The sequence below is a fragment of the Schistocerca serialis genome, chromosome 4 (genome assembly GCF_023864345.2).
Source record: "Schistocerca serialis cubense isolate TAMUIC-IGC-003099 chromosome 4, iqSchSeri2.2, whole genome shotgun sequence".
NCBI lineage: Eukaryota > Metazoa > Arthropoda > Insecta > Orthoptera > Acrididae > Schistocerca > Schistocerca serialis.
In genome coordinates this window covers 625,534,734-625,560,769 of record NC_064641.1, presented here as the reverse complement: position 1 = coordinate 625,560,769, position 26,036 = coordinate 625,534,734, and the positions used below count along the sequence as shown (strand labels likewise).

Genomic DNA, 26,036 nt, shown 5'->3' with positions numbered 1-26,036 from the left:
GAGGAATATCTGTTTGCCTTAAAAAAAGGTGCACAAGGAGTTACCACCAGAGTTGGGACTCATCAAAAAGTCAAACAAAATGGAATCTTCCACAGTACTACCATATAGCAACAGTAGAAGTTAGGACAGACCAAGAACAGCTCTAAGTGATAGTTCACACTGACTGCAAATGATCACTTGCAGTTTATGTGTTTCACCAGTAACCACCTCCCAGTAATGTAGGAAATATTAGAGAAATATGTGCAGGTAAGAACAGGAAAAATGTTTATGATTTTGAAAGGTGGGGGTAGGCAAGTAGTAATGACAGCAGAGTAACTCTGGCACTGTCAGACAGAACAGATTACAGTGTGTCCAGTCAGGATAACCCAGACTGGCATGGACACATGTGAGTTTTGGTTGTTTCTAGGCAAACTGGACAATCATGGATGTCCACAGGACATATCGGAACCACAGCCCTATTCCCAACATGCAGGGCTGCACTGGATCTTCTCTGTGCACAATGCCACAATGCTGGTAGCAAATTGCTGCATGCAGGGTAGGGTTCAAGCTGACCAATAAAACAAGGAAGTACTGTATAAGTGTATACTTATGTACAAGTGTGCTGAGTCTTTGCAGATCTGTCAAAGGCGGAAGGAGGCCAGGTCTACTGAAGAGTGGAGGTATGTAGTGCAGCCACTATTTTTTTGGGCACTACTATGAAAAGAGCAGCTCTGCCACATCAGTTGCAAGAAGCCTTAGAGCCTGTCCAGTGGGAAACAAATCACTATCATGACAGTTACAACAACTAGCCTGTTCATACATCACAAGCTAGGCTGGGATGAGCATCACAATACCAATGACACAAGAAAAGGACAAGGTCACTGCAGGACTGGCTGGCTGATTCCTATTCACCACTGGAATGTGAATGAATTCAGTACTAACTGTGCTGTATGTTGCACTATTGCCTTGGTTGGAACTATTAGCCTAAGTCAGAGGTTGGCTGTACTTCCTGGTTCCTTGTGGTGTGTTCTCCCTGTTTGCGGAAATGTCTATCTGGCCACAGTGGGGACAAGGAAGTGGTCAGAGAGTCAACGTATGGAGCCACATGGAGAGGCGGCTACTTACTCGCTCTGGAGGAACTTTGGCACAAGTTGTGAATGTTTATGGGGCTGGCCACACACATTGAGCAATGGTGAGCCTGCTGTATTGTGGATTCTGGAGGTGGAGCAGCCTGAACTTACAGCAGTGATTACTGCATGTCTAACCAAGTGAGATGCATGAAGTGAGTTCTTGTCATAATGCATGTATAATTTCAGATAAAAGTAGGTACTGTGATTTGGTGTGGCCATATCACCACTTTCTAGTTACCACTCAAAGACTGTGCTCAAAGATTAAATGAAATTCATGGATTTGGCCACACACTGTTTTCATGTGATTCTGTATCGAGATTGACTTTGTTATCCCTATATAGAATAATAGGCATTCATCTTATCAATTTATATAGTTTATATGAATCTGACTGCTTGCTGCATTTTAATGTCATTCTATGGAGACATGCTTTGTATGAGTATGCCTTTTTGATGCACAGTTGGTTTGTTTAGAACTGTAGAGAGTGCTGCTATATTGTATGGCTGTGCTGAGGAGCCATAGTTTCCTGTTTCTGTTACTGAGTTGTTCCAGGGTAGTCTGTGACATTTCCTTTTATTTGTATGAGCTGACACAGACTGATGTTCCTATGTTGAATTATATGTTATGACAGAATGAGCACCTGGGATCCAACAGGCTATGGCAAGAAAGTTACAGTAGTCCTCTTTGTTCTATGTGGATTCACATTTGGTACCAATCTGTTTGATAATAGATAAAATGAACATTTGTTTTCTAAAACACAGTTAAATTGAAATTTTATTCAATTTTGTATCAAACTAATGGTTGTCACTTTAAAGAATTTAACAACAGAGTGTTTTTGTAAATATTTCATTTTTAAAGCAGAGTAAAAATTGGAAGTTCTTGTTCTACTGGTGGTTGGGCTTATGCTTAAGTCCTTGTGATACTAAATGCTACAAAATTTTATTGAGTCAGAGGGTTTACAGCATTTTACTGTCCTCTGTTTGATTTCAGTTATTAGGACAGGTTTATTGTTCCAGTAAAATTTCCGTTTTATATTATTCTTGACTCAACTTATTAATAAATGAATAAGTGTTCAAATGTTAACCTGAACTCTGTCAATGAATTCCACCCTTTTGTCTTGTCTGTCTAAGCCAGAACACTACATAGTGTAGGAGGATTAGAGTAGCTGACACTTGGTGTGTTTATATGATTGGGTTTATGAGGAACACACATTAAAGTTATGCACACCTACAATGGGATATACCCTCTACCATGGACTTTGTAGTAGTTTGCAGAGTATGGACATATATGTAGATGTAGAGGTTAACAAATTCACTGCCACAAGGGAACCATGTTTCTCAGGAGTGGGGTCCTTACAGGCAAGGAGGGTGCAAGCCTCCACAGCTTTCATGACATCAACTCTGAAACAGACTTGCCTGGCAGGAAACCCATATCTGCTTTTTCAATGGCCTTACAATATTAAGTCTAATAGTACATGCAGGGGCCACTAGATCACAGTGCCATTTTGTTTCAGAACCCTATCTTCTTTGTGATGTGCTTCTGATGCATTGTTTTTATTGATATTATGTTAGATGGCAGCAGTGGTACTGCTTCTGGAATCTTGGCATGTGGTTTCAAAAAAAATGGTTCAAATGGCTCTGAGCACTATGCGACTTAACTTCTGAGGTCATCAGTCGCCTAGAACTTTAGAACTAATTAAACCTAACTAACCTAAGGACATCACACACATCCATGCCCAAGGCAGGATTTGAACCTGCGACCATAGCGGTCACTCGGTTCCAGACTGTAGCACCTAGAACCGCATGGCCATTCTGGCCGGCCATGTGGTTTCAGTTCACCACATAGTTTCCCTCTGTGTTTTTCAGTTCTACTGAAATATTCTTCTGTAAGCACACAACAGAGTGATTGTAATTGTTGGAAAGGCAGCTGAAGAATATCCAAGGTACCAGTAACTATTTGGCATTTTCTGAGTTATTCTGTATTATATCACCTGATAAATACACTATTGCTTTGCTGTCTGTTGTATAGTAAATGGCACCTTCTAGTATCAAAAGTGGTGGGCTATGGAAGAAGTATGGGGCTGATGCAAGCCCCAGTCCCTCTACTGGTAATCAGAGATAGAAAGATATATCTGATTTCTCAACAGATAATGACTATGTGCTCAGTGAAACTCCATCACACATGGAACAGTTGTTGTGTGACAATGAAAGTGATGAGGAACTACAAAAAGATAATGAGCCATCCATTATACAATCTATTTTTCCTCATTTTCTAGGAGGAATTGAAGATAAAAATGGAAACAAAGTGGACTGCAGCACACTAACGAACATAAAATTCAAAAGTATGGAAACTTTTAAATATAATGGCCCAGGTTACCCCAAGAATTGGAATGACTTGTAACCTAGATAAGTTTTCAGGACTTTAACTGGGGATGATATGTTCAGGTTAATTGTTACTGAAATAAAAAGAAATGTCACACAGTTCTTGGCTACTAATCAGCCTCATGGTAAAGCAAGGGCTGAGGCTCGGAAAGACACAAACACTAAAGATATGCTGAAGTCCTTTGGCATGATTATGTACATGGTGCTAGTTCCCTACCCAGACACTACTGACTACTGGAGCTCGTGTGTCCTCAACAGTAGCAACTCAGTCACTAGAACTATATCCCACAATCAATGTCAGCTGATGATGAAATTTGTTGATTTAGATGACACTGAAACTGCAGGCAAAAGTGAGTATGTATTCATTATCCAAAAACTCTTTGATATGGTCCAGAGTATGTGTTACTCACAATAAGAATCAGGACAGATGCTAGCTGTGGACAAGTCAATGGAGCCTTTTGTAGGAAAATATTTAAGCCTACAATCATTTTTGGTTATAATGCTGCAAAGCAAGTAATCAATGTTTCAGACTATATATCAAGTTATTTTTCATCATTGAGGAAAACAATAAGATAATACCATAAATTGGTATTCGAAATTATATTCAATACAGCAGTAGTAAAATCACACTTTTTGTTCAAAATATTTATCAAGACAAATATTCCTATCAGGGATTTTAGTCAATACACTGACTCCCAACCTAGCCTCTAAAAGAGTCAAAGAACATATCCTAGTAGAAATCATGGAGAAGGACAAGAAAATAGAAAAATCTGGGAAAGGTATAGAAGTTGCTACTTGAAGATTTTAACAGAGAAAGGGAGAGAAGGAGCACAGAAACTTGTAACAAAGATAACAACCTGTAAAGAATGTAATGCATTTGTTTGCATTTTCAAAAATTCACAATTTCTATGAAAAACAATTTTTATTCCTATTTAAATATTACCCATACTTGCAATACATTGTTTATTATACTGTATACATCTAACAAATAACATTCAACTGGATGTTTTCAGATAATTTACACCTTGTTTCTTTATCAAGTTATGTAAGAAAGTGGGGTAGCTGGTGTCTTCAAGGCCCTCAATGCCAACTTCTTTGAAGGTCATTCCACTTTTGAGCTGTGAGGATGCCAGCTATCTCACAGTTCAAGCTCTCTTTTGAAGCTTTCATACACCGGAGGTGCTCTTCATGACATTTAACACATTCAACATGTGGTTAGAAACGTAATAACATAAAAAAATTTCTGGTCTGTGGGGATCCCATTCCCAGCACCCTCATGGCAGGGACTGTGGTAAGAGGCACTAGCTATTACAAAAAGAGTGAAGGTGTCTTTTGTTTGTATTGTATGCTACTTCTCTTGAAAGTGGTATAGTAGTGGCTGTTACTAGCTGTGAACTGTCTAAGAATCTAGTGTCCTCAGTCTTTTCATAACATGAATTATATCAACAAAATTCAGTCAGTATTAAAAGAATATGCAAACATTGTGAAAATATAATCTACATTACACATGAATTGTCACCAACTTCAAGGTTTTCATTTTTATGTGCCCACATAATTACTGAATTTAAATGATATAAAAAAATCTTTTTATGTAATAATATTATGAACAGGAAAGCTGCTACTCACCACATAGTGGAGATGGTGAGTTGTAGATAGGTCACACTGCAGTGTGGCTTCAGTTGCAGTGTGAGCTGTGTTTGTGTTTGTGTGAATGTGTGTATGTCTACCATCTATTTTCAACAAAGGCTGGAAGAATTTCTGCTATATGGTGAGTAGCAACTTTCCTTTTCATAATATTATTACATTCCATCCTGGATTGTGCATTGTTTAAAAACTTCTTTATCGGCAGTCACAAATGGAAAGTGTGCTTTATACCAATATTATGTGGCAGAGAGTGTTCCATACCAATGTTGTGTGGAAGAGGGTGCTTCATACCAATACCAATTTGAGTGGTATGGGTGCTTCATACCCATGTTGCATAATAGAGGGAACTTCATACCAACAAGTGTAATAGAGGGAACTTCATACCAACATTGTGTGACAGAGGGTGCTTCTTACCATTGTTACAGGGATGATGGTGCTTCATACCAATGTTGCATGGGAGTGGGTGCTCAGCAGCAATGGATGTGTGGCAGAGAGTGGATCATAGCAATTTTATATGTCAGGTGGTGCTTCATGCCAGTGTGTGCTAGAGGATACTATGTACCACCTTGCTTGATACAGGGTACTTCATACAACATTGTGTAACAGAGGGTGCTCTGTACTGATTGTGTATAGCAGAAGGAGGTTTATACTAATTTTTCATGGCAGATTGTGCTATGCATCAGCATAGCAGGACAGAGTGCATTTCTTACTCATGTTACATGGCCAAGGGTACTTCCTACCAGTGTTTCTTGGCAGAGGGTACTTTGTGCCGATGGCACATGACAGAAGGTGTTTCATACAAGTTTTTTGCAATGTGGGTGTTTCATATAAATGTTTTGTGTCAGAGAGTGCTTCATTCCAATGCTGTCCTGCAGAGGGTGCTTCATACCAATGTTGCATGGCTGACAATGCTTCATGTCAGTGTTCTACATCTACAGCTACATACATACTCTGCAAACCATCATATGACATGTGGCAGAGGCTTCCTTTTGCCGTTACTAGTCATTTTGCTTCCTGTTCCACACACAAATAGAGCAAGGAAAAAAATGACTGTCTATATGTCTCTGTAAGGACCCTAATTACTCTTATCTTATGTTTGTAGTCCTTATGCAAAATGAACATTGGCAGCAGTTGGATGGTTCTACAGTCAGCTTCAAATTCTGGTTCTATAGGTTTTCTCAATAGCATTCCTGAAAAGAACATTGCTTTCCCACCAAGGATTCCCATTTGCATTCCCGAAGCATCACCATAATACTTCTTGCATGTTGATCAAACCTACTGGTAACAAATCTAGCAACCCATCTCTGAACTGCTTCAATGTCTTCCTTTAATTTGACATGCCAGGAATCCCAAACACCAGAGCAGTTCTACAGAATGGATAACACTAGTGTTCTATATGCACTCTCCTTTACAGATGAACCACATTTTCCTAAAATTCTCCAAATAAACCAAAGTCAACTATTTGCCTTCCCTACTACTGTCTGCATGTGCTCATTCTATTTCATGTCACTTTGCAGTATTACATCTAGATATTTAATCAATGCAACTGTGTCATGCAGCACATTACTAATACTGTATTTCAACATTATGGGATTGTTTCTCCTACTCATCTGCTTAAATTGCATTTTTCTACATTTAGAGCTAGCTGCCATTCTTATGTCATTCAACAACAACACCTCTCATACACCTCAGCATCATCAGCAAATAGCTGCAGGTCGCTGCTGCCCCTGTCCATCAGATCAGTTACATATCTAGAGAATAATATTGGTCCTACCACACTTCCCTGGGACACTCCTAAGGGTACCCTTGTCTCTGACCACTCACCATCAAGAACTACATACTGGGTTCTATTAATCAAGAAGGCTTTGAGCCACTCACATACCTGGGAACCTATTCTGCATGCTCATACCTTCATAAACAGTCTGCAGTGGGGCACTGTGTCAAATACTTTTTGTAAATCTAGGAATATGGAATAACAAGGAATCTGTGTGTTGCCCTTCATCTATAGTTCACAGGATATCATGTGAGAAAAGGGAAAGCTGAGTTTTGCATGAGTGATGCTTTCTAAAACAGTGTTGATTTATTGACAGAAGCTTTTCCATTTCAAGGAAATTTATTACATTCAAACAAAGACTACATTCAAGAATTCCACTGCATACCCATGTTAAGATTATGGGTCTGTAATTTTTTAGGTCCAGTCTTCTACCCTTCATTTATAAAGAAGTCACCTGTGCTTTTACCAGTTGCTTGTGACTTGGCACTGGGTGAGAGATTCACAATAAACATAAGCTATGTAAGGGGCCAATACCATAGAGTACTCATGTAAAACTGAATTGGAGTTCGATCTGGACCTTGTGACGTACTTGTTTTTGATTGTTTTAGTTGCTTCTTGATACCAGTAATGCCTACTACTATATCCTCCATACAAGAGTCCATGCAACAGTCAAATGATAATACATCTGTATGACGCTCCTGCATAAATGATTTCTTAAACACAAAATTTAAAACTCCAGCTTTCTTTTCACTCTCTTCTAATGCCACACCAAGCTGGTCAATGAGTGACTGGACAAAAGCCTTCAACATAATTAGTGGTTTTACACAGGGCCAGAATTTTCTCAGGTTCACAACAAGATCCTTTACTAAGGTATGATGGTTGTAGTTATTGTATGCTTCATACATTAATCTTTTTACAAATCTCTGATAACTTTTGCGTGTCATCATTTCCATGTTCTTTTTTGAACTGAGAGTGCAACAGTCTTTGCTTCCTCAGCAGTTTTCAAAATTTTATTGTTAAACCTTAATGACTCTCTTCCATCCTAAATCCACTTATTCTGCATGTATTTCTCCACAGCACCATTTAAAAACCGTTTAGACTTTGCCCATAATTCTTCTATGTCCACTGTACTGGAACTAAGTGATGTCATTTCATTGTCTAAGTGGGATGCTAACAACAGCATATTGCTCTTTCCAGCAAAAATACCGTCCTAGCCTTCTTGATTGATTTATTAACTTTCATAACTCTTGTCGCTATGATGGCATCATGATTACTATATACTGACAATGCCAATAATGTTAGGCCTGTTTGTAGCTACAAGGTCTAAAATATTTCCATTCCATGTGGGCTGTCAGTCTAGCTGCTCAAGACAGTTTCTCAAAAACATGTTCAAAAGTACTTCATAAGACTGTCTGTCCATACCACCTGCAACAAATCCATAGACGCTCCAGTCCATACTCTGCAGGTTAAAGTCATCTCCATCAAACATTGCATGGTCTCGGTATTTTTGTGCTACTGACCACAGATTTTCTTCATATGACTCTAAAACTGTCATAGCAGAATTGAGTGACCAGTAAAACATCCAACAATGGACTTCATTGCATCTAGACCTGTCATAGGCATTCAGATAACTTCATTGTAACACTCTAAGTTGGCCTCAATTGAAACAATATTTTTATCAACTGCAATGAACACTTCCCTTCCTATGGCATCTAATCTGTCTTTCTGATACAATTCCATGATTCACTGAATATCTGCAAGCTTTTTACTTTGGCTTTCAGCCAGCTCTCAATCTTGAGAATAATCTGAGCATCAGAAATTTCCTGGAGGGCAGTAAATTTGGGAAGTTTGTAATGAATACTTTGACATGAAACTTCCTGGCAGATTAAAACTGTGTGCCCGACCGAGACTCGAACTCGGGACCTTTGCCTTTCGCGGGCAAGCGCTCTACCATCTGAGCTACCGAAGCACGACTCACGCCCGGTACTCACAGCTTTACTTCTGCCAGTATCTCGTCTCCTACCTTCCAAACTTTACAGAAGCTCTCCTGCGAACCTTGCAGAACTAGCACTCCTGAAAGAAAGGATATGGCGGAGACATGGCTTAGCCACAGCCTGGGGGATGTTTCCAGAATGAGATTTTCACTCTGCAGCGGAGTGTGCGCTGATATGAAACTTCCTGGCAGATTAAAACTGTGTGCCCGACCGAGACTCGAACTCGGGACCTTTGCCTTTCGCGGGCAAGCGCTCTACCATCTGAGCTACCGAAGCACGACTCACGCCCGGTACTCACAGCTTTACTTCTGCCAGTATCTCGTCTCCTACCTTCCAAACTTTACAGAAGCTCTCCTGCGAACCTTGCAGAACTAGCACTCCTGAAAGAAAGGATATGGCGGAGACATGGCTTAGCCACAGCCTGGGGGATGTTTCCAGAATGAGATTTTCACTCTGCAGCGGAGTGTGCGCTGATATGAAACTTCCTGGCAGATTAAAACTGTGTGCCCGACCGAGACTCGAACTCGGGACCTTTGCCTTTCGCGGGCAAGCGCTCTACCATCTGAGCTACCGAAGCACGACTCACGCCCGGTACTCACAGCTTTACTTCTGCCAGTATCTCGTCTCCTACCTTCCAAACTTTACAGAAGCTCTCCTGCGAACCTTGCAGAACTAGCACTCCTGAAAGAAAGGATATGGCGGAGACATGGCTTAGCCACAGCCTGGGGGATGTTTCCAGAATGAGATTTTCACTCTGCAGCGGAGTGTGCGCTGATATGAAACTTCCTGGCAGATTAAAACTGTGTGCCCGACTTTGACAGTTTACAGATAAAATTTTGACAGCCAAAATGCTGTGTGGTAAAGTGTGGTCATACCATGTTGCATGGCAGAGGGTGCTTCATACCATGTTGCATAACAGAGTGTGCACTGCATCGATTGTGCAACGCAGACAGAGGATGCCTCGTACCAGTGTGGCATGACATGGAGTGCATACTACCAATGTTGCATGGCAAAGGGTTCTTCATGCCAATGGCATGTGACTGAGGGTGATTCATACCAGTGATCCATGGCACATGGTGCTTCATAGTGGAAGGTGTTTCATGCCATTGTTACTTGGCAGAGGGTACTTCGTAATGTTGTTACCTTCATGCCACCATTGTGTGGCAAAAGGTGCTGCATACTGATATTGCATGGCAGAAGGTGCTTTATATCAATGTTGCATCACAGAGGGTACTTCATATCAATTTTGATGACAGAAGGTGTATCATACAAATACTTAATGCCAGAGGATGCTTCCTAACATTTTGCATAATGGAGGACACTCTGCATTGGCTGTGCATGGTGTGGTATGCATTTTACCAATTTTACTTGGCAGAAGGTGCTTTATACAATTGTTGCATGGCAGTAGAATGCATTCTACTGTCATTATGTAGCAAAGGTGGCTTTGTACAAACTCTGGGTACTGACATTACATGGCAGAGGGTGGACCCTATGGATGTTATGTGACACATGATGCTTCATACCTATATTGTGAGCAGAGGCCACTTTGTAGAGGGTAGATTATATCAATGCTTTGTGGTATAGGATGGTTTGCACTTACATTGTGTGGCAGATGGTGCTTTGTGCCTATGTTGCTTCATAGAGGGTGCACCTTACCAATTTTATGTGACACAATGGTATTTCGTAACCTTGTTTTGTGATGGAGACTCCTCTGTAGTGATTTTGCATTGTAGAAGCTGTTTCATACCGATTTTTCATGGTAGAGGGCCATTCTTATATACATCCTGAATAGCTTAATGTGATACTTCATTCTTTCAGTTTGTTACCAGTAAGATTCTGATACTGTAATATTTTTTGGTTCTCTAGGAGAATACTGTGGATAAGTTACAGGAAATACAAGTTGACAATAATTAAATGTCATTTAAATTTAGTGTAATGTGATTCATAAATTAAAAAGTGGCATATTCTGTGTAGAGATGCTTTCAAAACTCAGATTAAGACTGACTCAGTATCTTATTTTGGGATGTGTGTTATTGTTCTTGCATGTCTAATTTTTTTTTCTAGCATCTTCAAGAAGAAGACAAGCAATAGGATTAGTCAGTATTCTATTGTATTGTATTGTACTGTTATTGGTCATGAAGTCAATAAAGCAGCTTATGCATAAAACATTGGGCAAGTGATGATATAAATTTTTTCAAAGTTCTTGATGTCAGTATTTGCTTTTATGTTTTTGGGAAATTTGTTATAAAGTTTAACTTCCATGGGAAAAGTACTGTTTTGGTACAGGGATGTGTTGATTCGGTTCTTACAGATGTTTTTCTTTGTCTGGTAAAGTGATCATGAATATCACAGTTGTTTGCAATCTAGTGTCTCTACGTATTACATACATTTTAAAGAATATAAGTGTATCTATAATGCAGATACATGGTAAATGAGGAATACAAGAGATCTTAAACAATGTCTTATATGAGTCTCTAGGTTTGCATCCAAACATGTTTCTAATGGCTCTTTTGTGCTGATTGTTGCTTTAGAGCTTCCCTAAAATGTGGTGTCATGCTTTAGATATGTACTCTTTACTGTTTTCTTTCAGCGGCAGGATTTTAGTGAGCAAAGGAAATAGCAGGCTGTGCTCAATTTTCTGTTAATGTATTCTGTATACTTATTCCATTTTGCATTACTTTGCAGTGATAATCCTAGGAATTTGATCTATTTTTAGCAACAAAAACGGGATGTACATATCCTTCTTCAGAGCATTATGAAATTTTAGTGCAATAGTTCTTCCTAACTTTCCTTTTTAATAGAACTGCTATCTGCAAATATGGTGGTCTTATGAACATCTTCATTTCAGCTTAGATCTACAATAATGATGTCGGTTGAAGCAATGAATTTCAGTTTGCATCAGTGCCGGGATTCGAATCCAAGTCTCCTGTTTACTAGACAGATGCATTTGGACTAGAGAACAAATTGGATATTTTTTGTCTAAGTGAACACTGGGCAACAGAGAGTTAACTTACAGCTATCAGATATGATAACTATAAAATAATAAAAGGTTATGGTAGAAAAGTGCATAAAAGGGGTGGTGTGCATTGTATACTAACCAGTCACTCAGTCACTCCATCAGTAGGTTCAATCTAGACTATTTGTCTGACAAACAGATCTTCGATGCCATTGGTATAGTTAGTGACAATTTTCAGTTAGTGATAATAGCCTTATACAGATCACCTAAGGATAACATTCATGTATTTTTAGAAAAACTAGACATGCTGTTAGATGTATTTAGAAAGATAAAATGCTTACATTATGACATTGTAATAGGTGGAGATTTGAATGCAGATTTATTTATTTATTTATTTAGTTTTGGTTCTGGGACATCTTGTACAGAAATAGGACAAGTCATTAAAAGATACAGAAAGTTAAAAATTACACACACACAAACACACACACACACACACACACACACACACACACACACACACACACACAAACACACATATACAGGGTGGGTCATTGATCGTGACCGGGCCAAATATCTCACAAAATAAGCGTCAAACAAAACAACTACAATGAACGAAACTTGTCTAGCTTGAAGAGGAAAACCGGATGACGCTATGGTTGGCCCGCTAGATAGCACTGCCATAGGTCAAAGGGATATCAACTGCATTTTTTTAAATAGGAACCCCCATTTTTTATTACATATTCGTGTAGTATGTAAAGAAATATGAATGTTTTAGTTGGACCACTTTTTTCACTTTGTGATAGATGGCGCTGTAATAGTCACAAGCATATGGATCACAATTTTAGATGAACAGTTGGTAACAGGTAGATTTTTAAAATTAAAATACAGAACGTAGGTATGTTTGAACATTTTATTTCGGTTGTTCCAATGTGATACATGTATGTTTGTGAACTTATCATATCTGAGAAAGCATGCTGTTACAGTGTGATTACCTGTAAATACCACATTAATGCAATAAATGCTCAAAATGATGTCCGTCAGCCTCAATGCATTTGGCAATGTGTAATGACATTCCTCTCAACAGCGAGTAGTTTGCCTCCCGTAATGTTCGCACATCCATTGACAATGCACTGATGCATGTTGTCAGGTATTGTCGGTGGATCATGATAGCAAATATCCTTCAACTTTCCCCACAGAAATAAATCCAGGGACGTCAGATCCGGTGACTGTGCGGGCCATGGTATGGTGCTTCGACAACCAATCCACCTGTCATGAATTATGCTGTTCAATACCACTTCAACCACACGCGAGCTACATGCTGGACATCCATTATGTTGGAAGTGCATTGCCATTCTGTAGTGATACATCTTGTAGTAACATCAGTAGAACATTATGTAGGAAATCAGCATACATTGTACCATTTAGATTGCCATCGATAAAACGGGGGCCAATTATCCTTCCTCCCATAATGCTGCACCATACATTAATGCACCAAGGTCGCTGATGTTCCACTTGTCGCAGCCATCGTGGATTTTCCATTGCCCAATAGTGCATATTATGCTGGTTTACGTTACCGCTGTTGGTGAATGACGCTCCATCGCTAAATAGAACGCATGCAAAAAATCTGTCACCATCGCATAATTTCTCTTGTACCCAGTGGTAGAACTGTACACAATGTACAGAGTCATCACCTTGCAATTCATGGTGCATAGAAATATGGTTCGGGTGCAATTGATGTTGATGTAGCATTCTCAACACTGACGTTTTTGAGATTGCCGATTCTCACGCAATTTGTCTGGTACTGATGTGCGGATTAGCCACGACAGCAGTTAAAACACCTACTTGGGCATCATCATTTGTTGCAGCTCATGTTTGACATTTCACATGTGGCTGAACACTTCCTTTTTCCTTAAGTAACTTAACTATCTGGTGAACGGTCCGGACACTTGGATGATGTCGTCCAGGATACCAAGCAGCATACATAGCACATGCCCATTGGGGATTTTGATCACATCAACAAGATATTACCTTTTCCACAATTAGTAAATGATCCATTTTAACACGGGTAATGTATCACAAAGCAAATACCATCCACACTGGCGGAATGTTACATGATCCCACGTACTTTACGTTTGTGACTATTACAGCGCCATCTACCACAAGGCAAAGAAAGTGATCCAACTAAAACATTCATATTTCTTTATGTACTACATGAATGTGTAATACAAAATGGTGGTTCCTATTTTAAAAAACACAGTTGATATCCGTTTGATCTGTGGCAGCACCATCTAGCGGGCCAACCATAGCACCATCTGGTTTCCCCCTTCATGCTAGATGAGTTTCGTTCCTTGTAGTTTTTTCGTTTGATGCTTATTTTGTGAGATATTAGGCCTGGTCACTATCAATGGACCACCCTGTATATATATACAATAAGTTCAGTACAGTGCTGTGGACTACAAATATTTACATTAATACAATGTTACATGTACAACTAGTACACTTTAATAAACAAATAATTGCCATAAATTGTTTATTAATCTAACATTATAAAATTCTGTTCATTCTGAAAGGTATTCATTTACAGAGTAGAAACAGTGGTCCATGAGAAATGATTTCAGCTTTTTTTTGAACAAGCTATCTTGCTTTACCAACTTGATGTTGTTAGGAAGTTGGTTATACAATTGTGTGCCTCTATGAAGGATACTCTTCCGCCGATGTTCTGGCATATGAGACATGAATGTTACTGCCATTTCTGGTTGTGTAATTGTGCACAGAGCTGTTCAGCTGATAGGCTTTGGAGATTATTAAATATTCTTTTACAAAGATTATTGTTTCAAATATATATATATAGGCATGGCAGGTTCAGTATCTTTAGAGTAGGAAAAAGAGAGCGACATGAACCTTGCTTCTTTATGTTACAGACAATTCTGATAGCTCGTTTCTGGATTTTGAAAACAGATTAACTACAGGGTGCATTCGCCCAAAATATTATTCCATATTGGATTGCTGACTGGAAATGTGTGTGATATGCCTGTATTACTATTTCTCTATTACAGCTTGTGCTTAGTGCCCGTAGCATGTAACAGATTGACGATAGCTTGGTTGTAAGAGCTTTAATGTGTGTATTCCACTTGAGATCACTCTGCAAATTTTACAATTTTGTTGTTTATTTTCAATGCATGTTCATTTTGTTGTTTATAATGGGATGTATGAAAGTTCATGGCCACCGTTTTCCCAGTGTTAATTATAAGTTTATTTTTTTCAAACCAGTGTGATAACTCCAGCAATGATGTATCTGTAGTTAGTTGAAGCTCTTTTTGGTCTGACCCTGTAATCAAAATACTGGTATCATCTGCAAATAAAGTTTTCTGTTTGGCATGGACAGTGTCATACAGGTCATCAATATACAAAAGAAAGAGGATAGGACTTAATGTTGGTCCTTGTGGCACACCATATTTGATGGTAACGTTTTCTGATGTGTATGTTGTTCTTCTTGAAATGTTTTCAGTTATTGTGTCTTGTTTGAGAACAACTTTTTGTTGCTGGCTAGTAAGATATGATCTAATCCATTCATTTTGAATACCTCTAATTCCCTTTCTTTCCAACTTACATAGTAGGATACCATGATCTAAAATGTCAAATGCTTTTGGTAGGTCCAAGAATATTCCAGTAGCCATTTTGATGTAACAACAGCCAAACATAGTGTCACTGAGCTCAAAGATCTTCTAAGGCAGTACAATCTGCACTTTATCAATAACAGACCCCCAAGAGATGAAGCATGTCTTGACAATATCTTTGTCACTTTCAATACTACAGAAGAATCATGTGATGTGACAGTATTTCCATTCTCAGTTCATGATTCTGTATCATTAAATTACATAAGTAGGTTCTGTGCTGATAAGAGTAACATTGATAAGTATGTCCCAAGACTGGTAATCACTAGATCAGTCACAAATGATAAAATTGACAGATTTTGTAACTCCCTTACTAACAGAAACTGGTTTGGTCAATGATCTGGCAACACAAATTATGGTCTATGTAAAGATCTGTCAGCAGAACTAATATTTGAAAGGTTTTTCAAAACATTTTTGAACATAATTTAATGACTGCATTCCTATAAAGAAATGCAAAATAATTGACAGAGTCTCCAAAGGCAAGGGCATAAACAAACAAAACCCATGGTATACTGCACATCTAACAAATCTGAAAAACCAAGTTATGTTGTTGCACAGTATACATAAAAATCTGAAGACCGACCATGCCAGAAATGCCATGAAAGAAATAAAAAGAATCAGTACATGCCCTCAGAAATTAAATGCTTTCTTGATTAAATCAGTATGAGAAGTAGGAAGTCCTATCACCAAACCTGTCATTAGCTCATCTGAGATTCTTTCAAAAAATGTCTGTAAACCACTAGTAAATACAAGTATGTTTACCTTCTCTGAGGTCACACCTGGTCTCATCCTAAAAATAGTTAAAAATCTGAAATCGTCTGAGAGTGTAGACATATATGACATTTCTTATAACATTCTAAAAAAAGTAATAGATTGCATTGTGTATCCTTTAACATACTGCATAAATAAGTGTATATATGATGGATATTTTCCTAATGAGCTAAAAGTGTCTATGATAGTCCCAATATATAAAAAAGGAGTTATTGACTCACCTTCAAGTTACAAACCAATTTCCATAGTCCCAGCTATCCCTAAAGTGTTTGAATGTGTAATAAACTAACAGTTATCTGTGTACTTTGAAGATGCAGGAATAATTAGTGAATCACAGTCAACTGTTGATGCTATAGACTCAGTAGTCAAACAAATACATCAAGGGTTTGAGGGTAAGGGAATTGCTCAAACCACCTTTTGTGATCTAAGTAAGGGTTTTGACTGTGTAGAGCATAAAATAATCCTAGAAAAAATGGAGTACTACGGCATTCAAGGTAACAGCCTTAAACTGTTACAATCATACCTACAGGATTGCAAGCAAGCTGTTTGTGTAGGTAAAGAAAAGTCCAGTATTGGATTAGTTAAAATAGGTGTACCACATGGATCTTTACTGGGGCCTTTTATGTTTTTAATAATGATTAATGATCTGCCATCATTCATCAAGTCCATTACAGTGTTATATGCAGATGATACAACTTTCCTTCGTTGTACTAATGATTTCAGTAGCCACAAAGCTTGTGTCGCAGAGACAATGGCTCAAGCATCCTATTCATTTAAAGCAAATGTCTTCCTACTGAATGATAACAAAATGCAGCAGATGGTTTTTAGTCTAAAAGAAAAGCCTCCATCAGAAGATCTTACTTGTGTTAAATTTTTAGGGTGTATATATAGATGAAAAATTGTCCTGGGGTCAACATGTACAATATATTAGTGGTAAATTGTCTAGAGTGACGTATTTGCTATAGCGACTGGTATTATTTTATAGGAGAACTCGAGTTCATTGCATGACATCCTAATACTACAAAAGAAAACCACTAGGATAATTACTGGATCTCCATAAAAAGTACACTGCAAAACATTGTTCTGTGAACAAAAATCATGACTGTAATAAACTTACATATTTACTATGTTTTACTCCACACAAAAAATAAGTTACCAGAAGCAAAATGTAGAGAAAATATACATTTATACCACACAAGAAGGAGCAGATGCATTTATACTGCTTCCACAGACTGTCAAAGTCACTTAACAGCTATGAACTGATGGGGCCCAAATTATTTAATAAGTGTCCATGATGTGTACAAGAACAACCTGAACAAGCATTCAAACAAAAACTGTACAAATGGCTAGTTGCTCACCCATTCTATGACATAAATTATTATTTCAAATGTAATATAATTTTGTGGTATTAATGACATGGCTCTTGTTTTCTTTGAATTAACAGTTATATTGTATTATAAGCCTGATATTTTCTATTGGTGTAATGGCTGAATGACAATAAAATTACTATTATTATTATTATTATTACTACTATTATTACACTGTTACTGTAGTTACCACAGTGGCATGGATTACCCTGGTATGTCTCCCTGCCTGGTACAAATTCCATCTTACACCTCAGCCCATTGCTATTCCCTTTCTAAACTCGCATCAGTATTGCAGAGGCTCTCCAGTATTAGAATAGCACCTTACCAATGAGTAAAATGGGGTTAATCCTGCCTGTACCTCAAGCATAGATAAAGGTGAGAATCAAATGTCTCAGGAAAACATCAACTGTATGTGATTAAGCTTAGATCATTGACCTGCGGAAGTAACAGAAAGGGACCCATTACTGATCCTTGGGGTACACCATACGTAATTAAACAGTACTTTGACAAGGGCTCAGAAACAGTTTTAAAGTTGGTATCAGTGTTCTTGGTGCTTACTACCTGCTTATGACTGATCAGGAAGAACTGATTCAACTCTCAGACAGATCTCAAGTACCATACTTTTCAGTTTCCATAACATAATCCTATGATCCACCATGAGGAAAGCTTTTGATAGGTCAGTAAATGTTCCCACTAATTCATGTTTCTTGTCTGTTGGACTTAGTATATGGAATCAGAATCAGAATCAGAATCAGATAAATTGTTGATTTAGTCTACAGGGGAGTCATCAACTTATAAAGATTACACACAGAATACAATATTTTTTATAATGTAGCTACAAAATCTGAATATCATTTTTTATTCTGCTCAAATGGTCAGATCACTACTAAAAAATTCATCCACAGAATAATAGTATTTCTGTACAAGACTGCTACATTCACTCAGTTTTTCCCTTTCAAAAATGTATGTCTTTTAGCCTGTTCCACATTTTCAATCCCATTTATTGTGGGGTTTGTGCAAGAAGGTTTACTCCATGTGTAGGAAGCATGACACTTTCTTTGTTCCCAGTTTCAGATCTGTGCCACAAGTTATTTGGAAGAAATAGTTCAGGATTATTATTTGTGAAAAGAATTATTTCATACAAATCTGATAAGGGAACATTTAGTATATTTAGGTCTCTTAATTGTGGCCTACAAGATTCTTTTGGTTTGCACTGCATGTTTTTCTGATACTTTTTTCTGCAAAGTTAATATTCTTGCCATGTTACTAGCATTTCGTCAAAAGGCAATACTGTATCTCATGATTGCCTGAAAGTAACTATGGCACACTCTTTCTTATGTCTATACCCGTTATATTGGCCACAAGTGACATAGCAAATGCCAGACTTTATTTATTTTCTAGATACTCAATATGTGAGGACCATGGCAGATTTCAGTCCATTTGCATTCATAAGAATTTAACATGTTCTGCTTTGTTTGGTCCCTCAATTCTGTGCATAAACTGAATATCAACTATTTTAGCCTGTTCTGTCTTAAACTGTGTCAGCTGTGTTTTTTTAAATATTCTGTTTTAGGCCTTTTAGGTGGAGCCAGACATCTAGGTTTTCTAGTTTTTGTGTCATTTTCAGGAATTGCTTCTACATTTTTATTTTCTATCAGTAGTGATGTCTCATCAGCAAATAAATCTGAATGATAATATATATTTATGGTTAAGTCATAAATGTTTTAAAAATAGGAAGAGGGTGATATTAGAACTGAGCCTTGTGGTACCCCTTGTGAAATAGTTCTCCACTTTGATGGGGACTTTCCTTGTTGATGTTGTGCCAACCCCCTATTTTATTTCTGTCAGCTATGACTTACTCCACCATAAAGCACTACCCATAATTCCAAATTTTTATATTTTATACAACAGTAAGGAGTGGTTCATGCAGTCAGTTACTTTGGATAAGTTTCAGAAGATTTCCAGAGCTTTCTGTGTTTTGATTAAAGTGGAACTAACTGTATTCACAAATTAACTGGTTGCATAAGTTGCACTTTTGCCATTTAGGGAATTAAATTGATATTTTTAAAATTACATTGAATTTGAGACAGAGATTTTGAATTTAAATTGCAACAACCAGTTCAATTATCTTAGAAGACAAAGTAAGAAGTTAAGCTGGATGGTAATTTCCCTTACCTTCTTTGGAGGCGTTTTTAAATTGTAGTTTCACTTTTGCATGTTTCAGAAAGTCTGAAAAGTAACCTTCTTCAAGTGACTGATTAACTGTTATTGACTGAGTGTGTGCTATTGTATTTGAAGCTGCTGTAATGACTTTGGCAGGTATTTTGAGCCATTCCATTGAATTTATTTTTTAGGTTTAATACAATTTTTTAGCATCTTTTACCATTACTTTGTCAAATTTTCTTCATGCTGAAGCTAGTCATTGACATTCTAAAAAGTCTCACAGCCCTTCATACAAGAAAAGTAAAAAAAAAACATCTAAAAAGACTTTTAATTCAAAATCCATTTTATTCTCTAGATGACTCATTTATCTTCATAAAAAGTGCTTTGAAGTATGTCAGCTTCTGGTAATTAGAAAGTGATCTAATGACAAAAAAAATATTTGCAACACTGTTATTAGTATATTAACAAATGTAAAATGAATTAAAATGTGAAATAATAGTGTTGCATACAAATCTTCTGTTTTTAATGTGTAAACTGACATTTCCAGAAGAACAATCAGTGGGATGTCGTGAAACTGGTTATTTCTAGGGATTGTATTTGATTATTTGTTGTTGAATAATAATAATTGTTATTATTTAGACATTCAGTCTTGTTCTGACTTGAGCCATATAAATGTATGTTATCTCAATAAGAGACTTCGTCAACATCATATTTTGGTGCAGTTATGAAGAAATCATTGAAATTTTCTGATATCTGAGCAGGATATACCAGTACAATTATTTTGTCTATAGTTTAGAAATTCCCTAGTTGCTAGGTGGGATTCATGTTTGATAACTGTCTAGCTGCCTTGAATTTATTTATGTGGTTTTTTAATGTATTTAGTGTTTGGCATTAACCTCGCTGCTTTCACAATCTTCCTAAACAGTTTTCTATATGATTTAACAAATTGCAGGGGCACACTCATAAATGGCAATTATTATTCACCTCTTATTTCTGAATCCATATCGATAATTACATAGGATTTTTATTTACCTGTACCGCAATTATGTCACACATAATTTTTTCTAATATTATTGTAATGCAACAGGAAATTATGATTGGGCTGCAGTTCATTACTTTATATCTCACACCAATTTTATATACTGGAATTACTTTAGAGTTTTACATTACATTAGGAAAAGTTCATGTTTGAACTTAGCAGTCATGTAAGCCTGCAACTAGTGCAACTGGATTTCTAGAACTCTTTTTTAAAGACTGTTGCTGTGGCACCATTAATGTTTTCAGATTTGGAGTCATTTAGTCCTTTTATTGATTTTGCTAGTTCATTTATGTGACAATGGTGATGTACATTGACCTATTACAAGTACTGTTTTCTATTTATTGGACTGAATATTCTTATTTATCTCTGGCTTTATAATACTATCTATAACACCTGTGAAAAAGTTGCTAAATAAGGGAGATGTAACATACCAACTCAGTGAAGTGATATGTACACAGTATTTATAGTACCGACAAATGCTGGTTTGGTGATTATTCTATGTAGTTGCACCTCTACCTTGGAGAGATGGTGCTCTCCATGGAATAGCATACACTTTGACAATGGACTACATCATGAAAAGAAAAAATAGTATCTGATCTGAATCTCTCCAAGCATATATGATGCTTCCAAGGTTCTCAGGTGCCAACAGCCTTGTCGCAGTGGTAACACTGGTTCCCATCAGATCACCAAAGTTAAGTTCAGTCAGGTAAGGCTAGCACTTGGATGGATGACCATATGGTCTGCTGAGTGCTGTTAGTAAGCAGGGTGCACTCAGCCTTGTGAGGCCAATTGAGGAGCTACTTGATGGCGAAGTAGCAGCTCCAGTCAGGAAAACTGACTTCGGCTGGGAGAGTGGTGTACTGATTATATGCCCCTCTATATCCACATCCAGTGATGTCTTTGGTCTGAAGATGACACAGTGGCTGCTTGGTACCGTTGGGCCTTTGCGGTCTGTTTGGACAGAGTTAGTTAAGGTTCTCAGGTGCACTGCTGAATCCAGTAGTCAAAGGCCCACGATGTCAGTGAACAACCATTCCGCCACCATCAGGTGATGCTGATTGAATGATGCATCTGCTGCGTGCTAGCTGTATTTATACCTATTGGTCCAGAGTTTGGACCTTGGCAGCCCGGTATCGTGCAGAGATTGGTATTGGCTCCCATGCCTTGCTCAGTTGGAAGCCTGTGTCCCTGTTGGTTAAATTATCAGTCACATGGATTTAAATTGCTTATTTGAAAATGCAGTTCCAGACTCCATCAGTGGTTGTCAGGACTTCTGTTTTCTGGTAATTCACTTTATGTCCATTTTTAATGCACTGTTTTGCTACTGCAAACTTATTGAGCACTAGTAAGCAGGTGTGGTGCTTATTTTCTGTGCATTGATCTCTGATTGTGTGGCTCATTAGCTCAATTTGGACAGTGGCACAGCCGTTATGTGACTCAACAAGTCTCCAATAGCAAGTTCTAGTTATAACTGATAAATTTTGGGACTGTCATGTCAAAGAAGAATCTGTGTGGCTAACAATTTAACCAAAAGGAACATGGGCTTCCAACTAAGCAAGGCATAGGAACTAATACTAAGCTCCACCATGCAAAGCGTGACATCCAGATGCGTGATATGGCAGGGACCTGCATGCTCCACTACACCACTGAGCACAGCACAGGACCAGCAAGACCCAAACTGTAGGCCAGCAGGTATAAGTACCATCAGCATGCAGCAGTCACATCATTCCATCAGTACCATCTGATGATGGCAGAATGGATGTTCATCAAAATGTTGTGGGCCTTTGATGATTGGATCCAGCGGCACAGCTGAGAACCTTGGAAGCAAAGAAGAGTTAGTTTGGCTGGAGAGTCTGCTCTGAAGCCTGTTAGAGAATGGATGCTGAATTGTCTATAAATCTGTAGTACTTGATGTAATTGTCAAAGCAAAATTGCAGACAGTTGTATATGGGATCTTCCAAAGCTGTATGTGTTGGAAGAATAGATGCACAACTTCAAAAAGTGACTTCAGTTATTTAGCAGCTGGATGGACATAGCTAACCATGATTTTCATTTCCACCACAGGAGACAAAGAACATGAAAAGAAGAATGAAAAATATCAACTGACCCTTAACATAGACAAATGTAATGTATTGCGAATACATAGAAAGAAGGATCCTTTATTGTATGATTATATGATAGCGGAACAAACACTGGTAGCAGTTACTTCTGTAAAATATCTGGGAGTATGCGTGCGGAATGATTTGAAGTGGAACGATCATATAAAATTAATTGTTGGTAAGGCAGGTACCAGGTTGAGATTCATTGGGAGAGTCCTTAGAAAATGTAGTCCATCAACAAAGGAGGTGGCTTACAAAACACTTGGTCGACCTATACTTGAGTATTGCTCATCAGTGTGGGATCCATACCAGATCGGGTTGATGGAGAAGATAGAGAAGATACAAAGAAGAGCGGTGCATTTTGTCACAGGGTTATTTGGTAACCGTGATAGCGTTACGGAGATTTTTAACAAACTCAAGTGGCAGACTCTGCAAGAGAGGCGCTCTGCATCGCAGTGCAGCTTGCTTGCCAGGTTTCGAGAGGGTGCGTTTCTGGATGAGGTATCGAATATATTGCTTCCCCCTACTTATACCTCCTGAGGAGATCACGAATGTAAAATTAGAGAGATTAGAGCGCGCACAGAGGCTTTCAGACAGTCGTTCTTCCCGCGAACCATATGCGACTGGAACAGGAAAGGGAGGTAATGACAGTGGCATGTAAAGTGCCCTCCGCCACACACCATTGGGTGGCTTGCGGAGTATAAATGTAGATGTAGATGTAGAAGAGGGGAAATGTACTCAAGATAAACAAGTCAGTAATTGAAGATCTGTACACCACAGTATTGGAATTATTAAATTATTACCTTAATCCCCCCATGAACATTTGTCAAATGCAGCAGGAAATATCCCAATGTGCTGACTACTTCAAAGGGGTTTGCTACTTTTCTATTTTCTTGTGATTATATTTTTATGTGATGCTCTGTTTTCACCACATTTTTTTTTAATAACCTTTCACGTGCCCTTTGCTTTATTTGTTTAACACTCAAGAGGGTGTGCTGTCGTAAAAAACTACAACAGCAGCAGTTTTTATGCCTGATTGATTCCTTAACCTTGAGCTATTGCGCCATTGCTGCCATGTATTCCATTGTCGATGTTTTCTTGACAATTTTAAAGTGGCTTTAGTTCATTTGGTCAGCTTTCTCACTTTGTTTTGTAAGCAATGGCGTGTCAAATGGGAAGCTTTGTTCTTGCTGTCAATGCCCAGAGTAACATGTACTAAAAGTTAACTATACTTGCTCCATATATATATAAATGAATATAATAGAGGGAAACATTCCACGTGGGAAAAATATATCTAAAAACAAAGATGATGTGACTTACCGAACGAAAGTGCTGGCAGGTCGATAGACACACAAACAAACACAAACATACACACAAAATTCAAGCTTTCGCAACCAACGGTTGCTTCATCAGGAAAGAGGGAAGGAGAGGGAAAGATGAAAGGATGTGAGTTTTAAGGGAGAGGGTAAGGAGTCATTCCAATCCCGGGAGCGGAAAGACTTACCTTAGGGGGAAAAAAGGACAGGTATACACTCTCACACACACACACACACACACACACACACACACATATCCATCCGCACATAGAGGGAAGGAGAGAGAAAGATGAAATGATGTGGGTTTTAAGGGAGAGGGTAAGGAGTAATTCCAATCCCGGGAGCGGAAAGACTTACCTTGGGGGGAAAAAGGGACAGTTTTACACTCACATACACACACATATCCATCTGCACATAACAGACACAAGCAGACATATGTAAAGGCAACATATATATATGTATGTCCCTTTTTCCCCATAAGCTAAGTCTTTCCGCTCCCGGGATTGGAGCGGAATTGGAATGACTCCTTACCCTCTCCCTTAAAACCCACATCTTTTCATTTATCCCTCTCCTTCCAAAAAATTCTAGCTTTTGCAACCAATGGTTGCTTCATCAGGAAAGAGGGAAGGAGAGGGAAAGATGAAAGGATGTGGGTTTTAAAGGAGAGGGTAAGGAGTCATTCCAATCCCGAGAGCGGAAAGACTTACCTTAGGGGAAAAAAAGGACAGGTATACACTCACACTCACACACACACACACACACATATCCATCCGCACATATGCAGAAGATGATGGTAAAGTTCACCCTTTTTTTTTCAGACTTGGAGGAAAATAAAGTAGATTTGAGTGATGAAAACAATGAATAGGGCCATAGCAGTAAATCTGAACTTGAAGATGAGGATGGTGATGATCCCAAAGAGACAGCAGATGTATGATGGTTATTTACTGAAAAGACAAAGTTTCAAGTTGGTGTAAAAGCGAGTGTGCTAAAATATCAAAAACCAACGGATAAAAACATTGTACTAATTCTACCAGATCTGCAGAGAAATATGATGGGTGTAACTGATGAAGTTAGTGCTGTTTTGAAAATAATTGATCTTGACTTTATTGATGAAATCATAAACTATATGAATACCTGCAAGATGCACATCAATTCTCAAACAAAAGAGGTAAGTTATAATATGTTTCTATTTTTTCTAAGCTGTATGCTGTTTGTTGCTATGGGAACGAGAAATGACAGGAGAAAAACTGATAAGTTTGCAATTCGTACGGTATTGGATCTTTTTGCTGCTAACTGCCAATGTTCTTACAGCTGATGAATTCACCAAAATAGATGAAATGCTTTACCCCTGCAGAGACCACTGTAGAAGGATTCAGTACATACCCAGCCAACTGGCTAAATATGGGACAAAAATGTTTTCTCTGTGTGATGCAAAAACATTTTAATATCAGATATTTAATGCTCCTGAGGACATAGTGATAAGATATGTGGTGCTATGTGCCTTTAGAAAATTCTAACAGGAACCTTACAACTGACAATTGGTACAATAGCTACCTCCTTTCTGAATATTTTCTGCAGAAGACTGTCAGTTGCATTGGTACAATGATGAAGAGCAGACGTGAAATTCTTCCAGAATTTCTCCCAAACAAAACAAAAGAAATTGGTAGTGCAATGTTTGGATTTAAGTAGGATAAGACCTTAGTTTCATTTGTTCCTTGTGAAAACTGTGCTATCACACTTCTGTCTGTTGT

General features: G+C 38.1%; 1 protein-coding gene across 1 annotated transcript; it reads left to right on the top strand.

Moving 5' to 3' along the window:
* Positions 1-768: 768 nt before the first annotated feature.
* LOC126474645 (uncharacterized) lies at positions 769-25,254 on the top strand. Its single transcript, XM_050102124.1, has 2 exons — positions 769-1,171; positions 25,104-25,254. Exons 1-2 carry the CDS (start codon positions 769-771, stop codon positions 25,148-25,150), a joined length of 450 nt encoding a protein of 149 aa, XP_049958081.1. The 3' UTR covers positions 25,151-25,254.
* The last annotated feature ends 782 nt before the right edge of the window (positions 25,255-26,036 follow it).

Coding starts and splice junctions, on each gene's coding strand:
- LOC126474645 (XM_050102124.1), top strand. CDS start 769: ATGACAGTTACAACAACTAGCCTGTTCATACATCACAAGCTAGGCTGG. Junction 1,172..25,103: donor GCCACACACATTGAGCAATG/GTGAGCCTGCTG, acceptor TTTTTTTTTCAG/ACTTGGAGGAAAATAAAGTA.